General features: G+C 42.3%; 1 protein-coding gene across 1 annotated transcript in view; it reads left to right on the top strand.

Moving 5' to 3' along the window:
* Positions 1–424: 424 nt before the first annotated feature.
* NCF2 (neutrophil cytosolic factor 2) overlaps positions 425–17,158 on the top strand; it is a 46,556-nt gene continuing 29,822 nt past the window's right edge. Inside the window, exons 1-2 of the mRNA XM_072648431.1 lie at positions 425–864; positions 2,654–2,736. Coding sequence (XP_072504532.1) covers positions 691–864; positions 2,654–2,736 — 257 coding nt within the window. The 5' untranslated portion in view covers positions 425–690. The remainder of the gene's footprint in view (positions 865–2,653; positions 2,737–17,158) is intronic.

The raw sequence follows: 17,158 nt of genomic DNA on the forward strand, positions 1-17,158 counted from the left end.
CCATATTCCCGCACCATAACTTATTTAACCATTTCTCAATGGATGGGCATGCCCTCAAGTTACCAATTCTTTGCCATCACTAAAAAAAGCTGCTATAAATATTTCATGAATATGACTTTTAAAAGAGCTCAGGGGAACTTTTGACTGAAGTATCACATCCAATCCCCTCCTTTTGCAGATGGGGAAACTGAGGAAGTAACTGATCCAAGGTCACACAGCTAGAAAGTGACAGTGCATGGCCCAGAAACACTAGTAAAAAGGTAAGACTTAGTTGGAGGGACTGATCATGGCAGAGCAGAATAGTTTAGAGGAACTGATCCATTGCAGTCAACACTTGTACTTCCTCTCTTTCCCCACCCCTCCCCTCCTCTCCACCCCCACCTCCCTTCTTCCCCTTGCCTCTCAGCAGGGTTACTAAAAGATGAGGACACTTCCTGACATGCTTACAACACAGAGAAGTCAGCTTGGAGAAGACTAGATCTTCTTCTGAGACCCACTTGAAAGGAAAAAATAAGACACTTGGTCCTACCCAGTCAAGAATAAGGGAGCCGAAGAGAGACCGTAGGGAACAGGCCCTGGTGGGAAAGACTTCCTCTCCATTGAGTGCTTTCTCTTCTGCCCCTGTTCTGCCTAATCCAAGTTGCTCTTTGGGCACAGTCTGGGTCTTTGCCTCCCAATTCTCATCTGGCCATGTCCTTAGCTGAGGTGATACGCCTTTGGAATGAAGGGGTGCTGGCAGCAGACAAGAAGGACTGGCATGGAGCCTTAAAGGCCTTCACTGGAGTTCAGGACCCCCATTCCCGGATTTCCTTCAACATAGGCTGTATCTATATGATTCTGGAAAACCTGCAGGAGGCAGAAAAGGTAAGTGAAAGACTCTTACTTCTGCTTTGTGCTTTCGTGGTATCTTCATGCACAATCATGTCTCCTGATGTGGGATGGTCTCTTCTCTTGCCCACCTCCAAATTGGATCCATCCATTGAAATCTGTCCTCTCTAGGAAGCCTTCTTTGACTATTCCCCCTTCTCTGAACTCTTCTTGTGCCACTTGGAGCAGACAACTTAGCATATGTTTTTAAACTATCTCATGTTAATCTCTAATTCATTTGACAATTAAATGGCTATCATATACCAAACACTCTACCAGGATGAGAGACCCACACAGTTTAATCTTTCATGCCAATCAGTACCATCTTCCCAACTAGATAATAAGTTGCCTGAGAAGATGGATGTGAATCAAATTGTGAAAGATTTTAATGTTATATGTAAATTATACTACCTCCTCCACAAAGTCTTTCCTTGTAGTTATCTATGTATGTGTCATATTCCTCTACTAGAGTAAACTGAATACAGGCAGGTCTATGTTATCATGGAGTGGATGAAAGAGTTTAGTCATGAAAGATCTGGTATTTACAGATAGTAAATGGACATATTGGTATGGATGAATATATTTGACTTCTCTCAGTTGTTGGCCCAAAACCTTAACTAGGATAGGGCCCCTTAGGCATTTGCCCCAGTGTGCCATCTTCCAGGAAAATATACTTTTGGGGGACAGGGGTGCGCACATATTTTCTCCATACTGCAACCTGGAGACAAGCATCCCTATGTCTAATGGAGACCTGTGTTCTGAAACTTTGAAGTCTTTGTTGGCTTCAGGATAAGGTGGAACCCGACTCCCTCACCCAGTACCACCTTCAGGAACATGAGGCCGGTGATCTTCTTGAGTCTCATAGCAACTCATAGAATTCATATGAGCTCCACAACGGAGGGAGAGGAAAATTGATTACCAGCTTGGGGTGAGGGGATAGAGAGTTAGGATCAGCAACGGTTTCAGGGAGGAGCTATCTCAGTGATGTCAAGCATTAAATTTATGCACAGATAAGTAGGTCAGGTAGTCAAACAAGTGACCCCAGAGGCAATCCACAAATAGATTCTAGTTCTGATATCTATATGTGCTGGTTGGAGATAAGAATATAAACAGATATGCTTCAAGGATAAAGAGTGGATTTCTTAGTAAACGGCAGTTGGTCCAAAGGACAGATAGGATGCACAAGAGATAGTGAGCCCTCCTGGAAAAAAAGTGTGTAGACAAGGAAAAAGTAGAAAGTTAGGGAGAGAATACAAGGACATCTATACTTACTGGTGATAGTTTTAGAGTTTACCCCTATGAGGTGCTTTTTGTCAAAAGCTTAGCAACAATGGAGAAGGTTGGAATGGAACGTTTGTGTGTGTGTGTATACATATATGTGTGTATACACATGCATATATACATATACACATGTGTATATATGCATGTGTGTACATATATGTGGATACACATGCATACATATATGTTTGTATGTGTATATATCCCTATTTTCCTTCTACTCCTAGTTTTAAAAAATCTTGAACTTTATTTCTCCTCTTCCTCCTCTTCTTCCTCCACCTATTGTCCTTCTAACTCCTTGTCTTTCTTGATATTCCCTTCTGACTTTGTGCCTTTGTCATCCCCAGAGGTAGCCATAAAATCTGGCTCCCTTTGCCCAGCCTCCAGATAGCTCTCTTCCAGACACCAGCCATCCTCAGCTCTCAGCCTAAGGTGACTGCCTTAACTCTTATCACCAGCTTTTTACTCTTACAAACCTATACACAAAAACACTTTCTCTTTCTTACAGGCTTTTACTGGGAGCATAAACCGAGACAAACATTTAGCAGTGGCTTATTTCCAACGAGGGATGGTCTTTTATAGGATGGAGAAGTAAGTCTTTGATATCACACAATGTTGGGAATGACATGAGGGTACCAGGAGGGATGTGGGTTTTGCTCTGTGTTCACTAAAAGTTTTTCCTAGTTTTATATCAAGAAGTTTGACTCTAGACTGAATGAAATATGAGTAATTAAGCAGAGTTCACATGTCTATAGTTTTGCAAAGTCCTTTCTTCATAGTAACCCTCCGGGAGGATAGGTGGTTCAAGAGTTATTATTTCTATTTTACAAAAGAAGAAACTGAGACTCAGAGAAGTTAGATGACTTTCCAAGATCATATAGGCAGTAAGCATCAGAGCTGGGGCTCAACATTGGGGCCTGCTAAATTCAGATTTAGTATCCTTCCCACTACAGCCTGCTGCCTCTCTTGTCATTATGCAGTAAACTCAGACACGGTCAAACCTCGACAGAGCATATTGTGATAGATACTGCTGCTTCAGACACGGGAAGACCGGACTCCAAGTCTCTCCACAGATATATGCTGTCTGAATGACCCCGAGGCAGCTCACCTACCCTCTCAGTAGTAACCTAATTCAGTTCTCTAACATTGTAAATTAGAGGAAGTTGCTTATCTGGATTATTAGAGGGAGCTTTCTTACTGGGAGTTTCCTATGCCAAGGAAATTATAGGACCAATAAAATAAACAAATAACTATTGAAAATATTTCTATAGGGCTAATATCAATGCTATGGTAATAGGTATTATTACCACTTCCGATTGGTAAGGTTGGGCAGTGAATCGAGTGCTGGATACGGAGTCAGGAAGACCTGATCTCAAATATTTATGTAATCCTGGACAATTCACTTCACCTCTGTTTGCCTCAGTTTTCTCATCTATTAAATGATGATAATACTGGAATCTTCTCCCCTCCACCCAGGGTTGTTGTGAGGATCAAATGAGATATTATTTGGAAAGTGCTTTGAAAACCCTAAAGTATTATATTATGCATATACATACACACACACATATAAATATATATCTGTTATTATTGTTTGTGGGAATGTTTTGGGGAATGTTATAACCACATCTGTAGTAGACCTATGTTTTAATGAGGTCTGGCATAAAAACTCTTGAAAACTATGTCTCACTTCAGTCAACATCTGCTTTTAAGAATCCCACTTAAAGTTCAAAAAAAACGGTTTTTAATTGTTTGCTTCAGAGGGTTTGCTTCAGAAGCAGTCTGTAAAAGGCAGCTGTTGCTAGGGGCAACATCATCTACAAATTTCTACAAAGAGGCAAAGATCTTGAAGGGTCTTTTTTTTTATGAGAAAAGGAGACAGAGAAGACAGTTCATGTGGAAAGAAACATTTGAGTGGAAATACAGGTGCTAGGCATGAGGGCTTCTGCCCTTTCAGAATGATACTCCACATGCTTGGTGTTCTCTCTGTTCTTTGATTACTCCAGAGGGAATCCATAGAGAGAGCCAAAGGGAGCACAGGACACGTCTTCCAGCTGACTCCAACTAGGAAGATAAAGTAAAGCCATTCCTCTCATCAGCTCTAGTCATTTTATCAGGGGGAACAGACCGTTTGTGAAAGTGATGGAGTGAAACCACAGGCCCTTCAGAGGGACTTCTGACAGTGAATCATCCTGAAGACCCCAAGCATCAGAGAAATTGGGTTCAGTCAGGACAAGTTGGAACAGAATATTCTCATCAAAGTCTGGGGAAAAGAGAGGGGGAAGGAAATCAATATTTGTTAAGTGCCTACTATGTGCCAGATGTGTTACAAAACTTATCTCATTTGATCTTCATAACAACCCTGTAAGGTGAGTGCTATTATCATTCCTATTTTACAGTTGAGGAAACTGAGGTAGACAGAGGTTAAGTGACTTACCCAGAATCACACAGCTAGTAAAAATCTGAGGTCAAATTTGAATTCAGATCTTCCAGACTCAGGGCCAGTGCCCTATCTTCTACACCATCTGGCTACCAGGTCTCAATTAAGATGTGATGAATAACAATGAAACAGCAGTTAGTGGATAGAGCACTGGGGACAAGAGGACCTGAATTCAAATCCAATCACTTACTATCTGTGTGACCCTGGGCAAGTCAATTAACCCTAACTGCCTTCACACACAGACACACACACACACACACACACACACACACACACACACACACACACACATTTAGTTTCCAGTTTGGGGTTACCATGAAAAGAGGTAATATCTACTGTATGGTGGTACCATTTTTACTTCTTGCCTCAGCCTGGACTAGCTTGGGTTGAACCTATATAGGCTATTCAGCAATTCATTGTTCACCCATGTGACTTGGATTCTAAATTTCACCTTTGAAATGGGTTCCATTAAATAAAAGGTGGTTTCAGATAGGGCCCTTTTGAAGTCAATCACCCCCTGGATTAGCACTGTAACATCTCATCTTAATCTCCTTGTCCTGTCAATGGGACCTCAAGCTCCCCATATCCCTCTATCCCATGACTGTCCTCTTCTGACTGGTGAAAGCTTACTACAGCTAGACTATCTCTGCCCTCTGATCAAGCTTCACCACCTTTTGCTGCCCTGTACCTTGCCCATACTATTCTATTTCTTGCTCTGCATAGTAATTAAGTAATAAGTAATTAAGTCACCTACCCCCGATCCTGAAAGGGGCATATTATTCAATTATTCTGTGACTTCATTTACCATCCCTGGGACTTTCTAGACCAAAACACCCTTTCCCAATCACCCCTTCCCTCTATGTGTCAATTCCCTTGACTAGAATGTAAACTCCTTGACTGCACCTCTTCTGTATTTGTATCCCCAGGACCTAATATCTAATAATAATAACACCAACAACAACAAGAAAAATATAGCATGTTAAGGTTTGTGAAGCACTTTATATGTGTTATTGCATTTGATCCTCACAGCAACCCTGGAAGGTAGATGTTATGATTATCTCTCTTTTATACTTGAGGAAACTGAGGCTAAGAGATTAAGTGACTAATCTAAGTCATAAGTATCTGCAGCAGGAATTGAACAAAAGTCTTCCTGACTCCCAGACTGGGGTCTCCATTCACTATATTACCTATGGCTGCTTCATTCACTCAGAGTTTAAGGACATTTTGCTTAGTTCAGGTTGAAATTTTCTTCATATATTTTATGAAGAAAGGGTTTGCTAAAGTAAGATTTATGGTGGGCTACTTTAGGACATTTTAGGAATTTTAGCACATCCATGATTTGAAGAGATATAGCATGGCAGAGTAGATAGAGAACCTCCTTTGTGTGCGAGGACTTACCCAGGATCACTTGACTAAGAAGTGTCTTAGGCAGGATTCAGACTCAAGTCTGTTTGAACTCCAAATCCAGCTATCTTTCCAGCACCTGACTTCGATGCCTCCCTCATTAAGATGGGGATACTGAGGCTGAGAGAGACTTGCCTGGGGTCACAAAGTTAGTAAGTGTCTGAGGCAGTACTTGGACTCAGGTCTTCCTGGTTCTAAATACAACCCTATCCACTATGACTTCTAGTGACCACCAACCACTTGAATTCAGATTACTTTTGTTCTAGATGCCCCTACTGAGGCCAGTGTTGGCAGTACCACAGGACCAGTTGATTGACTAAAGCAATCCTAACCCCACGCTCCATGGGTAAAGGATCTTTCAGCCACTGCCAAGGGGGCAATACTTGGTTTCATGGGGATGTAGGTATAAAAGAAAAAGAACTAGCTTGCTAATGTAGCAGGAGCCCAGCTTAGAGTTGTCAGCTACCCCAGTGGCTTTCCAAGGGGGCTGTGTTTTCCAAATGGCAACCAGGACAGCAAAGAATTATTGGGAAGGGGGTGGAGAGTTGGGGGGGGGAGAGGAATGGAGTGGAACATTCTTCTTGTCTCCCTTTTTGATACATATATCCCTTTTTGAGATATATACGGTAGCAATACCACCCAGGCTGCTGGGACACATCTCGCCCACACACGTACCATTTGAGTTCTATTTAGGCACCACTTTTATCATGCTCCTTCTGATAGAGAACATCAGGAAACACAGATGTGTGTCAAGGCTGATTCTCCTGACTGAGGCCAAAGGGAGGAGAAAGAGCACAGGACTGGGGGAGAGAAGGGGGGATGTTGTTTTGGGATGAGATAGAGGATGAAGGGGTTGGAGAGGGGCAAGGGAAGAGGGCAGGAGTCCTTTGAAAAAAAAGGCTATTTTGCAACCTGATAAGGACATACATACAAGCAAGGAGTGACGGGGATGAATGGAATGGATGGGATGGATTGGGTTTGACCAGAGTGAATTCCAGGAAATTCCTGCACTGTCTACTGGGATAAGGAGTGGGTAATGCCAAGAAGGCAGGTGTAGTGATGGATCTCTGAGAACTTGGCAGAGACTTTGGGGTTGCTAGTACTTTCTGTCTGAGATTACCATGCAAGTGTTCTGTGTATATGTCTGTATTATATATATATATATATATATATGTATAGTGTATGTATATATTATATACAATACAGCATATGCACATATCTATATGTAGCATATATATGAAGTATGGTCAAGATACATATGTACAAATATCTTGTATGTACTATATACACAAATGTGTTCATAGATACATACATATGTATTATATATACATATTATGTATTGTCTTGTGCATATTTAATTGTTTATATTTTGTGTTCCTCCATTAGAATGTGAGCTCCCTGAGGCAGGGACTTTATTTTTTTCCTTTTTCCACATCCCCATCTCTCAGCATCCTCTCTGGCAAATAGTAAGGGTTTAATAACTGTTCACTGACTGAGTAGATACTTTGGGGCTGTCTCCATAAAGGTAAATTGAGCAAATACTTGGCAAGGTGAGCTGGAGTGTGGGTGGCATCTGAGTAAGGATCATAGGATTCTGTGTTTAAAGTTGGAAGGGACCTTGGAGATCATCTCATTCAAAGCCTTCATTTTATAGAAGGGCTTAGGAAGGGGAGGTAATGTGCCCTGAGGTCACACAGTAGGAAAGAGCAGAGTAAAAGTTTAAAGCCAAGTTAGACAGCATGGACTTCAGCACTGTTGTGATGTGCCGCGTTGCCCAGTTTTTGCTGCTGCTATGGGTGTTCCGTTGTTTGCAGTTGCATCTGGCTCTTCATGACCCTATTTGGAGTTTTTTTGGCAAAGATACCAAAATGGTTTGCCATTTCCTTCTCCAGCTCATTTTACAGATGAGGAAACTGAGGCAAACAGTTATGCAGCTAGTAAGTGCCTGAGGCCAGATTTGAACTCAGGAAGGGGAGCCTGGCAATCTATCCACTGTGCCACCTAGCTGCCCACTGCTGCATTTGCCTAAACATATATCTTGCATGCACTATACATCCATATATACATGTGTGTTTATATCTGTATATATAGCAATAAATAGCAAAGGATTTCAAGTTTTTTGGGTCATCCTGGTGGGGGAATAGAGAGATAGGGAGGACTAGATACCAGTACATCAAAGTGGATTGGAAAGCAGCTAAATGTCTGGATCCAAAGACTAATCACTATCAATTTAATACCAAGTGAAGTAGAAGGCTCTAGTAGATGGTGTCTCCTCCAGGGTCTGGGCTGGGACTGGTGCTGTAGGACATTTTTATCAATGACTTACTTGGATAAAAACATAGATGGCACACTCATCTGACTTGGGGATGACACAAAGCTTGGAGGACAACAAAACTCCAAAGGATGCTAGAGATAGGATGGATCAAGGGACAAGTCATCCCCTCAATTTAATATACACTTAGTAATTATGAGCTCCCTGAGGGCAGGGACTGTCTTCGACCACTTTTGTATTACCTATCCTTAGCATAGTGCCTGACACATAGTAGTTACTTAATAAATGTTTATTGATGGACTGATTCATTAAGCACCCACTATATACAATGAACGATTGGATGTAGCTCTGATAATATAAAGCACGAATGATATAAAGATGAAACAGCTGAGTTTCTACCATTGCAATGTAGTAGGAAGGATGAAGAAAATGTATGACCAACCATGATACAAGTTCATCATATAAGTGGAGTTCAAAGCAGAGATCTGAGATGGGAGAGAAAACTTTCCATGTATCAGAGATCTGGGATTGCAGAGAATGCTTTTCATGTATCAGACATCTGGGATGGGAGAGGAGCACTTTACATGGGACCAACAAAGGCTTCATGGAGGAGTGTCATGAGCTGAGAACTGAAAGAAGAGAAAGATTTCAACAGATAGAGGCAAATAACAGGAGGCAAATGTATGGGAAAGATAAAGGGGCTACAATGGGCAAGCCAAGGTCAAGGAATTGCTAAGTCTGGTTTGGCTGGAAAGTAGACTATATTCAGAGAGTAGTATTGATAAGGCTGGACAGATAGATTGTGGGGGGCCTAGAACTTCCTGGATCCTTGATTTGTTTTGCATTTGGTAGCTGGTAGGGGATTGCTGAAGGCTTTGGAGCAAAAGAATGATCGGGCAAAATCTTTGTATGAGATTAGGAAGAATGTACGGGAGAAGAGAGTGGAGTCTGGGAGGCCAGTCAGAAGGCTACTGTAATTATCCAGAGGAGGGGTGATGAGATCCTGACCTATGTAATCAGAACTCACTAGCCTCCTTTTGCTGATAGTGAGAGGAGAGAGGAAGGGATGCATAACCAGCAGCCTAGCAAGTGGATAGAACCCTGGACGTGTAGTCAGGAAGAGCCGGGTTCAGATCTTGCCTCAGATACATTTCCTACTTGCACAACCCAGTTACATCACTTAACTGATGTAAAACTCTGTTCCTTCATTTATAAAATGATGATGACAGTAGCACCTACTTCACAGGATTATTGTGGGGATCCTTAAATTCAAGTGGTGATGAGGATAGTTGGGAGAAATACTGGCAAAGGAGAACAGACAGTATATGATAACAGATTGCAATTGACTGTGAAGAGGGGATGTTGAATAGAGTTTTTGGTTTTTTTAGTTGTGTCCAATTCTCTGTGACTCCATTTGGGGTTTCCTTGGCAGAGATACTGGAGTGGTTTGCCATTTCTTTCTCCAGCTCATTTTACAGATGAGGAAACTGAGGCAAAGAGGGTAGAGTGGCTTGTCCAGGGTCACCCAGTTAGTAAGTGTCCGAGGCCAGATTTGAACCCAGGAAGATGAGTTTTCCTGACTCCAGGCCCAGCGCTCTGTGCTCTATGGCACCACCTAGTTGTCCATGAAATATATTAGAGAAGAACAAAACAAAGTGCTGTGAGAAATCTAAGGGGAAAGCTCTTTACTAAAGAGTGTAGTGGGTGGGGGAATTCAGAAAAGCTTGTTGCTTTGAAGAGGAAGCCTGATTAAAGAAGGAAGTCAAGAGCAGATGCAAATCTCTGGTCGAGCATTGGGCGTGGATTAGTGGGAAGGGCAAAGTTAAGGCCAGGCTGAGGTCTGAAGCAGAGGAGCTAACAGTAACTAGCAATTATTAGATAATATTTCATTTAATTTAATTTTAAAAACACTAAGCACAGTCTCTGACACATAGTAGGCACTGTATAAATTCTTATTCTTTTCCCTCTCCCTCTTTATATAATGTTTCAAAGTTTGCAAAAGGATTTACCAATAATATCTCATTGTATCCTCAAAGCAATCCTGTGAGATGGGTGCTATTATCATCCCATTTTACAGCTGAGGAAAATGAGGCAGACAGAACTTAAGTGGTTTGCCAGGGTCTCCTAGCTAGTAAAGGTCAGAGATGAATTTGAACTCAAGTCTTCCTGAGTCCTGTATTTGCTGTACCACCTAGTTGCCCAAACCAGGGATCACTCCCAAGAGGCTGATATGCTGCCTTTGAGTGAGTAGCTTAAGATTTTCCCCAGGTTTACCCTGAAAGGGGTGCATGTTTGTCCCAGTTTTCAAAGCTGAGACATGAACTGGCTCCCTAAGGGCACTCAGAAATGCTTCATGTTGGGTGCAGTAGACAGTGCTGCATCCTTAGAGCAGATGAGGCATTCCACTGAAGCCAGGCTGTGTGTGACCTTCTCCCCAAGGTCGTGAAGTTATCATCTCTCACACAATTTCCCAGGGTTGGGGACTGGGAGGAGAATAATGGGATTTGGCCCAGGGCCATGATGGGAGTATTTTTATCAAGAATTTTTTCCATTTTTAAAAAAAAATATGAAGCAGACTTCTTGCTTCAATCGTTCATTAATCCAGTCTTTCCTTCTCTCACTTGGCACAGATCTTGGGATGTCCTGATGTGCTGGGGAATTGGATATAAGGATAGCTTACTGGGCCAATTCAGTATTTCCATAAAGATAGGGACCCTGACACAGCAGGGTTTGACTTGCAACTGAAATTAATTTGTCCACTAGGGAGAGAAAAATCTTATTTGTAGGTTAATGAAGGGAGTTTTCCCTCAGAGGACCCTCAACTGTCTTATAAACAGTGAGTGAAAAATAATAGAGATTGCACAGGACAAAGAATCAGGACACTTGGCTTCGAATCCAGGTGGCTGTTGTCTGTTCCCCTCTTGCCCACCTCTCAGTGACTCTGCCCCACTGTCTTGGCTGGGTGATCCTGAACAGCCTACCCAACTTTTCTGAACTTGGAAAATGGTGACAATGACAACTCCCCTCTTCCTACCTCAAGGGATTATTACGAGAGTAAATTCTCTCACGTACTATGTACACACACAAAACAGCACCTGATTTCACTAGTATAAGGAAATGTCCCCTACCAATGCTCTATAATTAATAGTCTTAGAACAGAGGAGGGGAACCTATGCCCTCAAGGCCACATGTGGCTCTCCAGGTCCTCAAGTGAGGCTCTTTGATTGAATCCAAACTTCACAGAAGAGATCTCAATAGGATTTCAGTTGTGTTCAACTTTTTGTGACCCTATATGGGGCTTTCTTGACAAGAATACTGGAGTGAGAACAAATCCCAACAGGATTCAAAGTTTGGATTCAAAGAGCCACACTTGAAGATCTGGAAGGCCACATGTGGCCTCAAGACTGCAGGTTCCACACCCCTGGTCTTGGGGAGTTTCCTGGGCACTGAATAAGTCAAGTGATTTGCTCCCTGTTTTCCATAGCCAGTATGTGTCAGAGGTAAGACTTGATACCCAGGTCTGTACTGACTCTAAGCATTCTACCACACTGCTTTATGTTAAAGCCTAGGGACTAGACTTGTGATTTCATTGGTAGAAGGAATTCCCAGATGAAGAAGTTGTTCAATCAGTGCATTTAGCTCCTACGCAACCTTTAATCTTAGAAAGTTGACTGAAATCATACATGGTTAAATGATTTGTGCAAGGTCCCATGGCCACTGTGTGTCAGAAGTGGGACCTGAATCCAGATCTTCCTGGCTGCTAGCCCGGCTCTCTCTCCATTAAACTATGCCCACTCTCCTCTGTTTTGTAATAATAGCTAGCAATTACATAGCGCTTTAAAGTTTGCCAAGTGCCTTACAAATATGATCACATTTTATCTTCACTACAACCCTGGGAGGTAAGGTGCTTTTATTATCACCATCTTACAAATGAGTAAGCTGAGGCAGACACACTGTATACACATGTTCAGGGAAAGTACAAAGATATGTTAGGCACAATCTTATTCAAATTGCTTAATGAAAACAAGAGCAATCTTCATAACATTAGTCATAAGACAGGACCTATCTACATTTAGCATCACAAAATCTCAGAATTGGAAGGGAACAACTTTATTTGTTGGTCCAGCCATTGAACTGGTTTCAAATCCACCTAACCACATGATTATCTGGGCTATATCTCTCCATCTTGTGCATAAGAATAGCATGTTATTAAATGTTTTACGAAACTCTAGCTAATTCCCCTGATCTACCAATCTAGTCAGTCCATCAAAAAAGGGAAATAAAGTTAGGATTACATGGCCTGTTCTTGAGAAAGTCACACTGGCCCTTTGTTATCACCACTTCCTTTTCCAGCTTTCCACTAACTATCCTTTAATATATTCTAAAATTTTGCTAGGAATCAAAGTCACGCTCAATGTATGACAGTTAGCAGACTCCATTTTCTTCCCCTTTTTGAAAATTGAGGCCATGCTTGACTTTCTCTAGGCTGGCAGCATGTCTCCTGTTCTATATGATATTTCAAAGATGAGAAACAGTATGCTAGCAATGGCTTCTCAGTCCTTTCAGGACCCTGGACCTGACCCCCTGAAATCCCCAAGGGCACTTGTTGCCTTGCTTTTGCTGGGTATCCACTTCCCATTAGCCATTCTTGTCCTGCCCTTTCCAGGCCCAAGATCATTTTCCTTGGCAGAGAAAATAGAAGTAAGAGAAGAATGAGGCATCTCTGGCTTATTTTGTACAGTTTGTAGCTATCCTGTCCTTCCTGAGCAATGATTCTTTCCCTTCCTGGATCCTCTTTTTGCCAATAAAGCTAAAAACCCAACAGTCATCTTTTTGAAGATGTTTTTGAAATGTTGTTTGTTGCTGTTACTACTTCAAAGAATCTATGATTTTTACTAGTTTGGGAGCTCTTTCCACTGAATTAGATTAAAGCCCCACCATACCACAGTGGAATGTCCTCATAAGATGATATGATCAAAAATATTCATCACCCCATGGACAACCTAATCCTTCAATGATTTGCCTGTCAGAAGTTAGCTGGGTTGATTCTTGTGAATAAACACACTAACAGATCATTACAGGTCCCATACTAGAAGCATTTCCAATTTGGGAGAATCTTCCAGAGTTTGCATTCTCTCATTCTGGTCTTTGAAGATCAAAGGCCATTTTTGTGCCCTATAGAGGCATGGATAAGAAGTTTTTGGAGATCAAAATGTTCATGACAATTAATTACAATAATATTGATTTTAATAATATAGTCACAAAAAGCAGAAAGAAAATAATTCCATTTCCTACTTCTAAAAGTCAGATCCTTCCCACATTTAACTTTAGAACAAACTGACATGTATGCTACCTGATGAGTTACCTCTTATAAGCAAATCAAAATACTTCATGAACCACCAGGGAACTGCCTTCCTAATGGAGTGGTTAATCAGGTAGAAGTACACAGAAAATCAGCTTCCTTGAGACTGGGATCCTGGCTCCTACTTCTTTTATATCCTTGACAAGGAAGAAATTATTGTTGGTATTATTCAGTCATTTTAGTAGTGTCTGACCCTTTGTGAGCCCATGTGGGGTTTTCTTGGCAAAGACATTGGAGTGGTTTGCTATGTCCTTGTCCAGCTCATTTTACAGATGAGGAAACTGAGGCAAACAGGATGAAGTGAATTGCCTAGGACCACACAGCTTGTAAGTGTCTGAGGTTGAGGTCTTCCTGATACCAGGCCTAGCATTCTTTCCAAGTAGCCTTGTAAATGCAGCAGGCACTAGTTGGAAGAATTATAATAGCCAAAGTACAGAATATTAAAGCTGAAAAGGCATCTAAGAAATCCACTAGTTCAACATCCTCATTATACCCAGGAAGAAACTGAGGCCCAGAAGAATAAAGGGACTTTTCCAAGGTCACACGACTTGTTAGTTTCAGTAGGGAAAAGGGTACGAGAATAATCATTTACATAACTCCTACTATGAGCTAAGCACTTTTTACAATATTCTGTCCTTTGATCCTCACAACAACCCTTCAAGGTAGGTACAGGAGAAGACCAGACTACAACCTAGGTTCCATGTAGTTCAAGTATATATACATACATATCTATATCTACATTGTATGTATATATACACACACATACATAGTACATATATACATGTATACATATGTGTACATATGTATTATGCATTTGGGGAATGGGGAATCAGGGTTAAGTTACTTGTCCAGGGTCACACAGCTAGTAAGTATCTGAGCCTGGATTTGAACTCAGATACTCCTGACTCCAAGGTTGGTGCTTTATCCACTTTACCACCTAGAAGAGATTAAATTTAAAACAGTTAGAATGTTGTCCTTGGATGGTTGCCACAATGACTTCTCATACCATGTTTGACTACTTAAGATTCTACATTTACATGTTGTCATATTCCCACTGAAGATTGTACCTTGATGGGGGTAGAGTTGGGGTTAGAACTTAGAGTCTCCTGATTCCTGAGGCTCTTTTGACTGGAAGCCACACTCCTAAGCTAGTCAAGAAGTAGCTGCCAAGTCATTCTCAAAAAGACCTCTTGGCAGGGCACATTGGGCACAAAGACATAATTACCATGAGGCCAAAAACATGGGCAAGGCCACAGAGCAGTTCAGCCAGACGCCTACCATATTAGGCCATCAGGCAGAGCTTCAGGGAGAACTCTGGTAGCAAACAACACCTCTTGACAAAGAAAAGGACAGGTCACCTATATCCCACTGTCCCATGTTACAATCCACCCTGTGCCCTGTGCAGGGGCTAGAAAGGGCCATTCTTAAACCTCTTGGGCAAGAAACAGGGAAATTACAGAGTAGTCCTTGTGGCATCATAAGATCATAGAATTTTAGACTTGGAAGGGGATGTAAAGTTACGTCATCTAATCTAACCCACATGTTTTATAGATAGAAGAATGGAGTCCGGATTGTAAGGTTGTAGATTAAGAAGTAGAAGGGACCTAGTCCACCCATTATATAGGTGAGGAACTGAAGCCCAGAGAAATTAATTCACCTGCCCAAGTTCACACAGGATATAAGAATTAGAGACGGGATTACAAACTGGCTTCTCACTCCAGACCCAGCTTTCCATTCTATGTGCTATGCTGCCTCTTGGGAAAAGGTAGGGAAAGGAACTGCTTTGTCCATGGTCATCCACTAAGCAGAAGAGACAAGACCCAGCTGAGCTGACAAACCTCAGCTCTCTGCTGTGATTCCAAACACATTAGCCTAATAAATGGTGTTCAATTCAGGATGTCAAGGAACAAAGACAGAGCCATAACATCTACAAGTTTACCATAGGGGTTACTGAATAATACACATACCACAGAGACATGCTCACATCTAAGGGTGACAAGAAGACATAGGCGCATCCCCTTTTGCTGCCAACCCTTGGGCCCCCATTTTTGACAGTCGCATGGAAATGAAACTGCAGGCTCTCTGGAGGTTGGACCTACCTAGATACCTAGGGAATTGGATGTTTTAAAACAAGGATAAGCCATTCCTAACTGCCTTTGGATACTGCAGTGATGAGCAATAGGATGGTCAAATAAGGCTAGACCCAGGGGTTGGTGGGATTCCTTTGGAGTCAGGGGCTGCTGCTTTCTGCATCAGTCACCCTGGCTGTCTCTAGCTGCATGGCCCTCCTCCTCACTCCAGAGGAGACAACCTCATCTAGTCAGCCTGCATCCCTGACAATTAATCCAATAATTAATTCGATCAATAATAATGATAATAATAAGTCCCCCAGGTCATGGAGAGTCATGCCCTAACACAGAAGCAAAGATTCTTTCTCCTTATAGAGAATATATACAAAAGAAAAAGTGTAAAGCAATAGTCAAGTAGATGCAGAATCCTCATTAAAAGAGCAGCCATGGTTGGGTGGTTGGGTGGTTTTTGTAGAGGAAGCATAAGAAAGCCCAAAAAGCAGAGAAGTGAGTGGGATCCAGACGAGGCAAAAGGCCCTGGGCAGGAGGGGCTGTCTTTGCAGCTTGGGTGTGCTGTCAGAGGGAATGCGTGTGGGTGCCACAGCCTTGGAGCTAAATCAGGCGGTGACATTTCTTGCTTGGCAAGGAGGCTCGCTCTGACTCAGCTCTTTGACTCAGAGGACTATGAAGGAGGATGCAGACTGTGGGGTGGGGAGCATACCGGTCGCCCCTTGACTTAGGGTGAGAGGCGCCACCAGGCTGCTTCTGTGCACGGGAGCCAAAGTCAGGGCTGTTAGAAAGGCGGAAGTGTTTGTGCTGACGGGGAAAGAAAGACTGACCTTGGGGTAACTTGAGACAAAAGAGCAGTTTGAGGGGAAAGGAAGGAGAGAGCTGTGTGGGGGTGAGGGGTGTTATATAGCACTGCCACTCAGCTTTGGTGAATAGGCCAGCCCCAAGAAACGGGGTGGCTTCTGACAGCTGGAGATCAATGGGGATGACACTGAGGGGGACCTTTCCCTGGAGTCCGTGTTTGCTGGAACCTACTCAAACGTTCATTATTGGAGGGGTAGCTATGGCAAAGTGAAGATAAGGAAGGGTAAGGGAATGGGTACCTATTAAGTGCCCATCGTGTGCCAGGCAATGGACTGAATGTTTTTATAAATATTGATCTCATTTGATCCTCACAACAACCCTGGGAGGAAGGTGCTATTATTATCCCCATATTACAGATGAGGAAACTGAGGTAAATAGAGGTTTGCCTAGGTCAGACAGCTAGTAAGTGTCTGAGGTCACATTTGAGCTCAGGTCTTACTGAGTCAGGAAAACATGCGTTCCATTCCAGCCTTTGGTACATTATAGCTGAATAACCCTAGACAAGTGACTTAACCTGTGGGTGCCGCAGGTAACTCTCCAAGACCATAAATGTGAGGCTGGGGCCAATCTAGCTTGATAGAGGGGATTTTCACACA

The sequence above is a fragment of the Notamacropus eugenii genome, chromosome 2 (genome assembly GCF_028372415.1).
Source record: "Notamacropus eugenii isolate mMacEug1 chromosome 2, mMacEug1.pri_v2, whole genome shotgun sequence".
In the NCBI taxonomy this organism is placed as follows: Eukaryota; Metazoa; Chordata; class Mammalia; order Diprotodontia; family Macropodidae; genus Notamacropus; species Notamacropus eugenii.